Source organism: Acomys russatus, chromosome 1, assembly GCF_903995435.1.
Source record: "Acomys russatus chromosome 1, mAcoRus1.1, whole genome shotgun sequence".
NCBI lineage: Eukaryota > Metazoa > Chordata > Mammalia > Rodentia > Muridae > Acomys > Acomys russatus.
This window is the reverse complement of record NC_067137.1, coordinates 93,920,307-93,932,818: the sequence shown is the minus strand read 5'-3', so window position 1 is coordinate 93,932,818 and position 12,512 is coordinate 93,920,307. Positions and strand designations below refer to the sequence as shown.

Here is a 12,512-nt window from a genome sequence, read left to right as displayed (position 1 = left end):
TTTCAAGCCCTTTGCTGCTTATGAACAGCCCGTCTGGGGCGGGAAACATCTGAGGGAGAGGCTGGTGGTCAGGCCTCGGCTCTCAGCCTGCTGGAGGAAGGGCAGTGTACCGAGGCAGGGAGATGCAGAGCTAGGGCTGAGGGATCTTCTGACAAGCCCGATGACCCTACCTGCTACCTACCATTTTATACCTGCTAAGGGAGCCTCAAGCAGGTCCTGGAGAGGCGGGGCCTGCCCTTGGGTGCCAGCTCCCTTCTTAACCTGTCCTGTTCACAGTAGCGGTCACTTAACCCCAGTACACCTCACTCAATGTCGATATTCATAGCTCCCTTCTACCACCACCCCTCCCCCCATACTGCATGCTGGAGATTTCTGGATCCTTCCCTGGAAGCGGGATGTCTCCTACCTAGATTAGACAGGAGCCTTCATTCCTTGACTCGTGTCATGTGGGAACTATTTATTTATTCTTATTAATATTTAATTTTTAACATCCTCAGGGACCAGGGGCCTCTTGCTTTCCAGAGGTCCAAGTGCATTTATCCTAAAATGAGGCACCTTCTTGGCATCCCCAGCCCCTCCTTCAGTGCCAAGGCCCAAGGGTCCCTTAACTTGTTGTTCTTGCCAATAGGGATGAGAGTAGCACAGAACGGGCTGCGCGTCACAGGAAACTAGCAGAGGTAGCTGAGATCAAAGGCAGTTCTCAGGCCTCCCCCTTTTGTGCTTTCAAAATGCTTGAGGGAGTTGGCAGGATGCCAGAATTGTAGTTTTGTTTATCAGTCTGGATTCTGACTGGAAAAAAAACAAAACAAAACATATTTAGCATGAAATCACTTGAAGGGTCAGAATGTTCTAGAGGCTCCTTCGCTTTCCAGTTCTATAGGGCGCCTAGGTTGTTTTTTGTTTGTTTGTTTGTTTGTTTTTTGTTTGTTTTTTCATATCATTACTTAACTTTAGTTATACAGAAGAAATTCTAAATGACTGTGTGCTGACTGGCCAACGTTAGTAAAGAGCTAATGTTGATTTGTTCAGTATTCCTTGGGGAATGGCCTACAGCCCTGTCGGAACTGGAAACGAGGTGGAGTTTGTTTTTAAGCTGTGCCCCGCTGGGTATGTTTTACGTTCATTCACAAGTTAGTATGGTTCTATGAGAGCTGCCTATGGAAGTAACAGAAATGTCCCCCCTACGTACCCGTACGGCTATTTAACATCCCGCTTTTTTGCTGTTGGTTTCTTGCATAGGCTTCTACAAACTCGAAGTCCCAAGATTGCAAAATTCTAGTACCTTCTACAGGCAGGAGGGCAGTAAATTTAGGCTCTCTTCTAAACCACTTGTATAAAGAGTGCCTTCATAGCTTAGCCCCGAAGTGCTACTTATATTTCCCAAGGTGGTTTTTTTTTTTTTTTTTTTCTCTATTTAAATATTTGCCTCAGGCCCCTTGATGGACATATTAGCAGACGTCTTCAGTCTCATGAGGCTTGTGTTCAGTGGTACCAATTGATCCTTGGAAATCTTAATACAAAGTCTCTACTTCTCTAAGTTTACAAAGACCAGATGAATATAGCCAGAGGGCAGGGGAAAAAAAAAAAAGATCAAGATGGTACCTTCAGGAAGTGATTCCACCACACACTGTTTTAGAGCCATCCATGCTCCAGGATGCAGTGTGAGAACAAACATTTTGAGGCAGAGGCTGGCGCGGGCGCATCCTTACTGGTGCTTTCTCATATGAACACATTGGGCTTGGCTTTTGTTTTGTTTTGTTTTTCGTCCTATTCAGAGCTCTTTAAGAATAAAGTCAGGGCCTCAGCTTCACCATAGCCTCCCTACACCAGGTCACCCTGCCTGCCTCCCAGCCTCCTCCTGCATTCAGAGAAGGGCATGAAATTGACACAGTGCCTGTGTTCTGGACCATTTCTGAGGTCTCTTGCCTACCTAAGGAGACAGTGCCCTGACTACTGTCCTCCACGCCTTCTGCTGCCCCCTAGCTAAGGTACACACCCACCCTGTGCCATCCCACCTCCACCACCACCACCACCACTACCCCCTCAGCCCAACCCCCAACCCCCGGCACAGAGGCTTTGTGCTGCTGCTGTCTAAAGGGACTGCCTCTATTTAACTGCCTCAGTCACCTAACCTCTTTCTTCTCTCGTGCCAGGTGTTAAAAGATGAAGGAGGAATATAGCGTATACTCACGCCTCAGCTGTTGAAGTGTTTTTATTGGGGCTCACTTTTCTGGGTTGTTATTTATTACTAGACTGGCGAAGCCTAACCCCTTAGGTTTTTACAGGAAGTATGCATATTTTTATAAAACAGTTGTGTCTAACCCACATTTGGCTGTGTTTGTTGCCTCAAGAAAAAAAAAAAAAAAGTTGCAGCTGTTAGAACTTTTCCTCACTTGTCTCTTACGTTGAAGGCCTTGTTGGAGAGGACAGCACAGGAACAGCCTTGACAGTCTGTAATTACTGTACAAATATTTTAATAGCATAAAAATAAGTATATTCCTTTTATTTTGAAACAAAATGATCAGACACTGCCTTTCATGTGTTTGTTGCCTGTGGCACTCTTTTTAAAAAAGACTGTTACATATTAAAAATAGTGTACATATATATAAATATTACCTCTTTGCTGTACAGTTGTGATAGACCTGACTGAAAATTTTATTTTTTGTGTGCTTTTTATAAAAAAATTAATACACTAAAGAGAATCTTGCTGATGTGATTGTAATGTACCTATGTAACTTATTTACTTTTGAATGTTCTGTATCTTAAGACCTTTTATTAAATAAGGTTTTAAAAAATTCATTGTTGAATGCTACATTCTTGGGGTTTTAAATTTTTATTTATTTATTTTTGCTTTGTTTTTGGGGGGTTGTTTGTTGTTTTGTCTTGTTTTTCGAGACAGGGTTTCTCTTGTAATCCTGGCTGTCTTGGACTCACTTTGTAGACCAGGCTGGCCTTGAACTCAAAGATCCACCTGCCTCTGCCTCCCAAGTGCTGGGATTAAAGGCATGTGCCACCACTGCCCAGTGAATGCCACATTCTTATAGGGGTGTTTCTGCCAGCTGGGCCTTGCTTTGCTTGAAGTGAACTTCTGTTTTGTTATCCTGTATGTCGGTAAGGCCAAGAAGGGGAAATGTTTGCAGTTTGCCTGGCTACAAAGATAAATAGTCACAGGGTTATGTTGTTACATGCATACACATATAACAAATGTTTTAATATATGTAATACCATGTAAATGTTTATATATGTGTGTATATACATATATATTTATGAAAGTTAGACAAGAAAGCCAAGTGAGTCTCTCATAGGAGCCTGTAGATATGTAGGTATGGGGGGAAACAGCAGCTGCAGAGTGGGATCAGTTGGTACAAGAAAGTCAGGGTGTTTTCATAGCAGTACGAATGCATAGAAAGGATGAGCAAAACGAGACAAGTCCGTCATGGTAGATGAATACTGATAAGGCCAACAAATTTACAGCAAAATTAGATAATTAAAAAAGAAACATGCTTAGCAATATTGCTAAGAAAGAGTCTGGGGGGGAAAAAAAAAAAAAGAAATGCGCCAGCATAGATTCCTCAAACTCCTCGGTACCATAGCAACCGCCAGATTTGCTGGAGCTCGCGCATCTCTGGTCGTCATGGACATGGTTGCCACGGCGACACTGGGGCGGCGAGCGCACCGGTTCCGCCCTCCGCTGCAGCTGCACAGCCGCGGCCGTTGCGGGAGCGCGCGGCCACAGGCTCTGAACGGAGCTGCCTCCAGCCCGGCTCCATCCCGCCTTCCGCGCCTCCCTGCGGCCTCGGTCCCCAGTGCTCGCCAGCTGGCGCCCGCTACCACCGCACGGCCTGAGTGCCGCCTCTCCGGGCTTCTGCGACCCTCCGCCCGAGCTGACCGCTCTTCGCCTGCCCTCCCGGAGAGGAGGGAGGAGCTGCCACGCCCCGCGGCCGCACCCGGCTGGCCGTCTCCCGCGGGGAGTCCGCCGCCCTCCGCCAGCCTTGCTTCTCCCCCTCCACGCAGTGACCCCACGCACAGCTGCAGCCAGCCACCCTTGCCGGGACCAAAGGGGACGACATTAGAGCGATAGGCGGAGAGACCCGTGGTTTCCCTACACTGACTCTGGGACCCGGAAGGGACGAGACGGGACTCTGCTGTCCTTTGGTAATTGTGGTTTGCTGGAAGCTTGTCGCCCCCTAGCCTACCGGGGGGAGTTGCGCATGCTGTATTGTTTTAGGCCCCTGGAGCACCGTGAGCCAGTCCAAGTGGTGTTTATCGAACTGGCACCTTAATAGTTGGGCGAAATGGCGATGACACTGTTGGAAGACTGGTGCAGGGGAATGGATGTGAACTCTCAGAGAGCTCTGTTGGTCTGGGGGATCCCTGTGAACTGTGACGAGGCTGAAATCGAAGAGACCCTCCAAGCCGCGATGCCCCAGGTGGCCTACCGAGTACTGGGGAGAATGTTTTGGAGGGAAGAAAATGCGAAAGCAGCCTTGTTAGAGCTCACCGGAGCGGCGGACTACTCCCTGATCCCCAGGGAGATGCCAGGCAAAGGAGGGTTGTGGAAAGTAGTCTTTAAACCCCCCACTTCCGACGCGGAGTTTTTGGAAAGGCTGAACCTCTTTCTAGCTAGGGAAGGGTGGACCGTGCAAGATGTTGGTCGTGTGCTTGGGTTTCAGAACCCCGCTCCAGCTCCAGGCCCAGAAATGCCAGCAGAGCTGCTCAACTATATTTTAGATAATGTTATTCAGCCTCTTGTTGAGTCCGTATGGTACAAGAAGCTGACGTTGTTCTCCGGAAAGGACATTCCCGGGCCTGGCGAGGAGAGCTTTGATTCCTGGCTGGAGCACTCGCATGAGGTCATAGAGGAATGGCAGGTGGCTGATGTCGAAAAGAGACGGCGCCTGATGGAGAGTTTGAGAGGCCCTGCTGCTGATGTCATTCGCATCCTCAAGACCAACAACCCTGCCATAACCACCGCAGAATGCCTGAAGGCTCTTGAGCAGGTGTTTGGGAGCGTGGAGAGCTCTAGAGATGTACAGGTCAGATTTCTGAACACTTACCAGAACCCAGGAGAAAAGTTATCTGCTTATGTCATTCGCCTGGAGCCTCTGCTGCAGAAGGTAGTGGAGAAGGGGGCCATTGATAAAGATAACGTGAACCAGGCTCGCCTGGAGCAGGTCATCGCGGGGGCCAACCACAGCGGGGCCATCCGAAGGCAGTTGTGGCTGAGGGGGATTGCGGAAGGACCCGCACCCAACCTCTTCCAGTTGTTGGTGCAGATTCGAGAAGAGGAAGCCAAAGAGGAAGAGGAGGAGGCGGAAGCCGCGCTCTTGCAGCTAGGCCTGGACGGGCACTTCTGAATCCGCGGATTGGCCAGGCTGATTTTGTTATTTTCCCTGTGCTGCTCTACAAAGCCTGCCTCTCACAGTAAACACAGAGCCGCCTCCTGGTTTTGGTTTGGTTTTCTGAGGGATGGCATAGGGGAGTCAGGCCTGCATATTCGTGTAACATTGACAGGACCCTGTGGTTGGTATGAGCTTCGACAGTAGAGGTGGGCACAGTGCCTAAAATGAATGCCTGATGCAAGTCCTCCTGATGTCATCTTTGACTGCTGGGAAAAAACTCGCAAAGCTGTGACACTTCCTGTCAAGATGACTGAACCTCCAGGTTCAGATGCTAAGTGCTCGCCTGGCTCACAGGCTGGGCAGCTCAAACTATTTGTTTCTAACATTGTGGATAGTTTTACTGTAAATTGTTCCTAATTTGTATCCGTGGGGGAAAAAATGGGATGCTGTCAGATGATATTACTCATCTGGAAAATGCAGATTTCGAACTTCCTGTGGCGTTCGTTGACACTGAAATCAGTTTACCTGAAAAGTGTTCTAGGACTCCTGAAAAGTGTTCTAGGAGCAAGAGTGGCTTGTTAGAAAAATGTGCTTTTTTTAGCGCACTACAATCTGTTCTTCATGGTGTCATAGGGCAAGGTACCATGGACAAGCTACACTCCCCGACTTCAAATATTTGTCAGTTAATTATTAGTCATGTTGATGTTCTAAATTTGAAGCTATCAAATAGATGTATACAAATAAAAAATTGAAAGTTCTCTTTCTGTTTTCCCTAACATGTATAAAAAATTTCAGTGTAATTCAGCTCCATACATTTTTCTAAGGATTTTTGCTCATGTCAAAAAGTCTTTTTTTTTAACCCCTTCGCTATGAGCTTAAATCCAATATCACCTACACATCTTGTTCGGCTGGTTCCTTGGGGATTTTGTTTCTTTGTCACAGTCCCACTCCGTAGCTGAGGCTGGCCTGAAATTCACTCTGTAGCTCATGCTGGTCTCAAACTTGTAGCAGCTCTCCTCTTCCCAGCCTCTGCAGCGCTGGGGTCACAGGTATGAGCCACTGCACCCTGCTAGTTCTTTCAGGTACAGTCCCACTGAAGCACAGGCTAGTCTTGAACATGTTGTCCTCCAGCCTCTTCCTCCTGGGTGCTACCACATCCGGGTTTTGCAATACCTTTTAGTGGGTTCAATTTTCCCATGACTTCTTCAAGGCAAGTGAGCGATAATGGCTGAAGATATGCTTCTCTGAAATATGGCAACAATTTGAATAGGGCTTAGGATATCCAGAGACCTTTTTCTTTTAAAGTCACTGTGTGACTAACACCTTGTTTCAGTGGAGAATCAGAGGTGGGAGGTCACACATGTGCAAAGCGAGCATTTGTTTCCCAGCAGCCATTTCATAGCAAGATGAGAAAAGATTTGTGTCTTTGGCTCTAGAGTCAGTGACTGCAGATGCCCATCTCTGAGTTCCTAGGTAAATCTGGAAGGGCGACGGAGCTTTCACTTAGGGTTGTGGTCAGAGCTGATGTGCTATGAACCACAAGCCTGTCATCCCTGGAGGCACCACTAGACTCACAAATCAGGGGCAGAAAATGGGATGGCAGGACTCTGGGGCCACTGGTTAATTGTGACTAGTAACTTCTGAGTGCTAATATTGGTATGTGTTTTTCCAGATTTTTCTTTTTAAAAATACCATGTGTATGTATGTTGGTGTGCAGGTCAGAGGACGAATTCCAGGAGTCCAGTCTCCTCCTACCATGTGGTTCCCTCAACATAAGATTCTATTACACGGCCGGGCGTGGTGGCGCACGCCTTTAATCCCAGCACTCGGGAGGCAGAGGCAGGCGGATCGCTGTGAGTTCGAAGCCAGCCTGGTCTACAAAGTGAGTCCAGGATGGCCAAGGTTACACAGAGAAACCCTGTCTCGAAAAACCAAAAAAAAAAAAAAAAAAAAAAAAAAAAAAAGATTCTATTACACATGCACACACTTTGCTATCGCGTGCTGACCAACCCCACTCCCAATGCACACACTTAGATATACGTTCTTCTTGGTTTTTGTTTTTGAGACAGATTTTCTGTGTAGCCTTGGCTGTCCTGGATTTGCTTTGTAGACCAGGCTGGCCTCAAACTCACAGTGCCTCTACCTCCCTGAGTGCTGGGATTATAGGCATGTGCCACCATGCCCAGCTAGATACACATTCTTAAAAACAAGTTGGATTCTGCGTTTTCATGACGTCAGCATCCTTGACTTCCCATAGGGACGTAGCACACCTCTTGAGTGTGGGCACATACACGTGGAGGACATAGGACATAGGACAGCTTGTAGGAGTCACTTCTCCCTTTCTACCATGCAGGTTTGAGGGATCAAACCCAGGATGGCAGCCTTGATGGTAAATGCCCTTACCTCTGTGTCACCTTACCAGCCTACATTGTCCTGCCAACACAATCTCAGCTCAGCGGTTGCTAGATTGTTGTCTTCGGTAGCAGAGAGTGAATATAAGATCACATTTGCCGATAAAGCACTCTAACATTGTGCCACAGCCCCCCGCCCCCCCAACACATTGAGTTTGTTCCTTCTTGTTAGTCTCCCATTGTACTGAGGAAGAGGTTCTGCAACTTGCTATGTAGCTTTGGACTTACAATCTCCTGCCTCATGTTCCTTAGTGCTGGTACTATAGTCCCGTTCCAACATGCGTAGCCTATACATTCTCTATATAGCTGAAGAATTGATTGCATCCTATGAGGAAAGGTATTTTTCACTGTTTGATTGGATGTAACAATTATGCATATCGACATGCCCATCCATCCGTATGTAATACATTACATAAAGCAAGGTCAGAACCACAGGTGTTCAGTCCCCTGTGCTCAGCCTTTTGGAACTGAGTTTCCTCTGTAGTCGAGGTTATGCTTGAACTTGCCTTGGTCTCCTGAGATGCTGATAGATACACACCCTTTGGGCAAGAAAACAGTGAATTAAAAGTAACTGGTTTGATTTGAAGTTTTCTCACTATAAGCTCAGAAATTTTAGAATTCTCTTTTAGAAAGGCATATTTAAAGAACTGTGGGATAGTAGAAGGGGCATGGAAGTTCCAGTCTAACAGAATTATGCTTTGGCTGATGGCACAGACTTCACTGGCAAGGTGTATGGTGCTCCTGTCCTGCTGGGTCCCCCTGCTTCTCAGGAGTCTCTTGGCTAAGCCTTATCAGGGATGGTCCAGTGCAGGAGCGACTTGCTGACCGCAGAAGCACTCTCTGCAGTGGATACATAATGGTGGCTGAGTTAGAAAGTCAGGAAAGGACGTTCTTACTGGTAGTAAATGATGAAGAAATTAGGAAAAAGAAATGAGTTCAGCCAAGTGTGGTGGCACATGCCTTTAGCCATAGCACGTGGGTGGCAGGCAGATCTCTGGCTTTGATACCAACCTGCTCTATATGGTGAGTTCTAGGACAACCAGGGTTACACACTGAGACCTTGTCTCAAAAAGGAAAGGAAGGAAGAGAAAGTCTCCTTGCCCCTGTTGTGCACTCTATCTCCCCCCTTTCTCTTCTCTCCCATTCTGTGTCCCTCCCCCCACCCCCATCACATGGACTATATTATTCAAAAGCCAAACTGCTAGCCGGGCATGGTGGTGCACGCCTTTAATCCCAGCACTCGGGAGGCAGAGGCAGGCGAATCACTGTGAGTTCGAGGCCAGCCTGGTCTACAAAGCGAGTCCAGGACAGCCAAGGCTACACAGAGAGACCCTGTTTCCAAAAACAAAAACAAAACCAAAAACAAACAAACAAAAAAAGCCAAACTGCTTCAAAAATAAAATATCATGGAAGTTACTCTATATTAACTAAAACATAATAACCAAAGGAATTTTTTTATAAAATAACATGATTTATTACATATATTTTAAAACAAGTTCCACAAAATAACATTCAGAAACTCAATATTACTAAATAATTTAACGCACAATAAGTTTAGTCATAAAGTCATGCTACAAAAGTCCTGTGTATAAAAGATTATTACCAAAGCATTAACAGATGTTAAAATGTTCGTCAGAATGAACATGGTTCTAGAAGCCAAAGCTTTGAGAATGATGCTCCTGGCCACGAAGGACAGCCTGGGAGAAGCAGCTGGGCTGTGTATGTTGTTTTCTGTTCTTCACAGGCTGTTGACAGGAGTGGCCCCACTGGGCAACAGGGTCACAGGCAGGGACACCCAGTGACTGAGAAGCTCATTTCCCATCCATGTTATGTAGCCAACAGTAAATGAATTTTTAAAACGGGCCAGGTGGTGGCGGCATATGCCTTTAACTTCTGCACTCAGGAGGCAGAGGCAGAACTCTCTTGAGTTCAAGGCAAGCCTGGTCTACAGAGTGATTCCATGACAGCCTGGGAAACCCTGCCTTGAAAAACAAAACAGAAAAAAAAAAAAACCCACACACACACACACACACACAAAAAAAAAAGAAAGAAAAAGAAAATAAACAAAAGAAAGAAGAGAAAATACCCAGAGTTTCCATTCTAATTAGGAAAAGTATTTTATCTTCCCACAAGGATGATCTTGAACACAACTACCCAAATAGGAAAGAAAGGCAAGAGCTCCTAAATGGCCGCGCAGACAGACAGCAGTTGTGGCCTGAGGGAGCAAGCCTCGAAGTCTGAGTCTGGGAGACCTGTGTGCAGGTTCCGTGGCTCCCCACCTCCCCTTTGGAAGTACTTTCCACCATCAGCCACACTCATAATTTTAAAGTGTAAATCTTCTTTTAAAAAGTTTATTCTCTCTACTTTCTTGTTAAATTTGTCACACCATAATTTGGTTGTTGGTCCTCTCTAATCTGTCCAATATGGGAAATTATTGAGAATATGATTACAGTTTTCCTATGTGCTAAGTGAGCCAATTTCTATCAGGCCGGAAGTCAGGTTTTTCCCGTTTCCTTTTCCTTTTTCTTTCTTTGATTTATTTATTTATACAGTGCTCTGCCTGCATGTACACCTTCTGTCCAGAAGAGGGCATCAGATCACATTATGGATGGTTGTGAACCATCATGTGGTTGCTGGGAATTGAACTCAGGACCTCTGGAAGAGCAGTCAGTGCTCTTAACCTCTGAGCCATCTCTCCAGCCCCCTCGTTTCCTTTCTTACATTTAATAATGAATAAAAGGCAGGGATAGATACACAAACATGGAATTCTAAAAGTCCAGTGATTCTTAATGTAGCTCTCTAAGAATTACAAATTTACCTATTCTATGCTTCTGTGGGGTGGCGGTGTGCAGGTCACACTGGGTAAAGTAAAAGAGTACCGAGTGCGGGCAGAATGAGCTCCAACTCTGCCGCACTGGGTCTTCCTTCATCAGCAGCCCACATGAAGGATGCATGTCCACAGCCGCCCGCGCATGCGCAAAGGGCAGCTTGCAGTTAGTTTTCTCCCTTTGCCTATGCTGTTTGTTCACCGTTCACTACCTCAGTCAGGGCAGCGCCTCACTTCCCTCTCTTCCCCTGCCCGTTTTTCAAAGTGAATGATTAAATGTAAACGTTCTGGGCTGGCCATCTGCTTTTTCACTTTAACCTAAAAAAAAAAAAAAAAAGAAAGAAAGAAAGAAAAAAGTAACATTCCAATTCTGTTTTCAACTTCACCAACTCTGAGCCAACTACAGACTTATCTCTCATTGCTCCTTCTGCTGCTTCCAGACCCCTGACAAGGTATCTATCTATCTGAAGAAATACCTATTCAACCTATTTGCGCTCTGGAGCCACATGGAGGGCAGCTGCAGGAAGCATGCCAAGTTCCTGACCAGTCAGGGATAGCACCCTTCAGACCACAGTGGCGCTGGAAGCCTGCAAAAAAGTCTGTGCACGAGGACACATTTTCTAAAGTTTATTCCAAATATTAAGCTTTAGAGACCAAACAAAATCTATTATAAAGTTGGATTTTGTTGATGGTGAGAGAGGTAGATTAAATGGGCAGGGATGAGTAACTGAAGTAGACATCTTACAGATTTCTGAGTTTCTAGACTGCGCAGAACATAAAATTGAGCACTGCACAAAACGGGCAACAGTGCTGATGCGCTGCAGCCATGATGGTAAAGCATGTGACTTCCTAGTGACCCTGACTAGAGAGTGAAAGTAAACAGAGCCTAGACAGAGGAACGCAGGAGCAAGACCCACTGGTTCTTATCTAGGGGAGATCTTGCCTGTCTCCCCGTGACCAGGGAAGAGTGGGCAATGTTTGGAGCCATCTTTTGTCACCATAACTGGAGAGGAGGAGCTACTGGCATGTCGGGAGTAAAAGACAGGGCTGCAGCTAAAGAGCCTACAGTGCACATCCCCATGGCAGTGAGATGTGCAGTCCAAACTGTAAACAGTGCCGATACTGAGGACCTCTGGAGCAGGAAGTGATGAGCACAAAAGCCTTCCAAGGCCTGGCTAGATAATATGGCATTAGCTAAGAATTAGGAAACAAAGAGAGTAGAATACCAACAAAATAAAATACAGGGCGTTCCAGCCCTCTACCATTATCATAAGAACAGACGCTCAAACAAACACAGAAAGCATCTAGTCCAAGCTGGCTGATCCATCTGACTGGCATAAGGCCACCTCATCTCAACCACATTTTTAGCAGTAAAAGATGATTTAAGGAATGATCTGAAAGGATGTCCTTCTATATTCTTAACTCTTTCCTCTATCAGGCCTTCCGTTCCATTTTCCTTCCTTCTTTCTTTTCCTTCTAAGTCAGGGTTTTTCTGTGCCTTGGCTGTTCTGGAACTTGCTCTGCAGACCAGGCTGGCCTTCCATCCCACTTTTAATTGAATGCATTTTAGCTTTAATTCCAGGAACAGAGATGTATCAAAATCATTCCAATATTTGTAGAGAGGAGCTGAAAATACTTTTTGTGCAAAATGGACACAGAAAAGCACCTGGCGTATCTGTGAGAACTGCCAGTGATTAAAAGACATTAAGAAACAGCAGAGGGGTGTTTCCCAATTACAGAATTTGGAAAAAACCAAACACACATACTCTTAAGTCATCTCACAGATCCAGTAAGAAGTCATCCATTTCCCATACTCACTCCCAGGGTACCTTTCAGGAAGGATAGCCATACACAGTAACGGGGCTTGTCTTGCGTAAACTACAAGTAACAAATGTGTTGTTCCCCTCAGCGTATGGCCTTCTGCACCACGAA

General features: G+C 46.1%; 1 protein-coding gene across 1 annotated transcript; it reads left to right on the top strand.

Moving 5' to 3' along the window:
• The first annotated feature begins 3,890 nt into the window (after positions 1-3,890).
• On the top strand, positions 3,891-5,450 carry Pnma1 (PNMA family member 1). Its single transcript, XM_051149000.1, has one exon. The coding sequence runs from the start codon at positions 4,296-4,298 to the stop codon at positions 5,355-5,357; it is 1,062 nt and encodes a 353-aa protein (XP_051004957.1). The 5' UTR covers positions 3,891-4,295; the 3' UTR covers positions 5,358-5,450.
• Positions 5,451-12,512: the final 7,062 nt, after the last annotated feature.

Coding starts and splice junctions, on each gene's coding strand:
- Pnma1 (XM_051149000.1), top strand. CDS start 4,296: ATGGCGATGACACTGTTGGAAGACTGGTGCAGGGGAATGGATGTGAAC.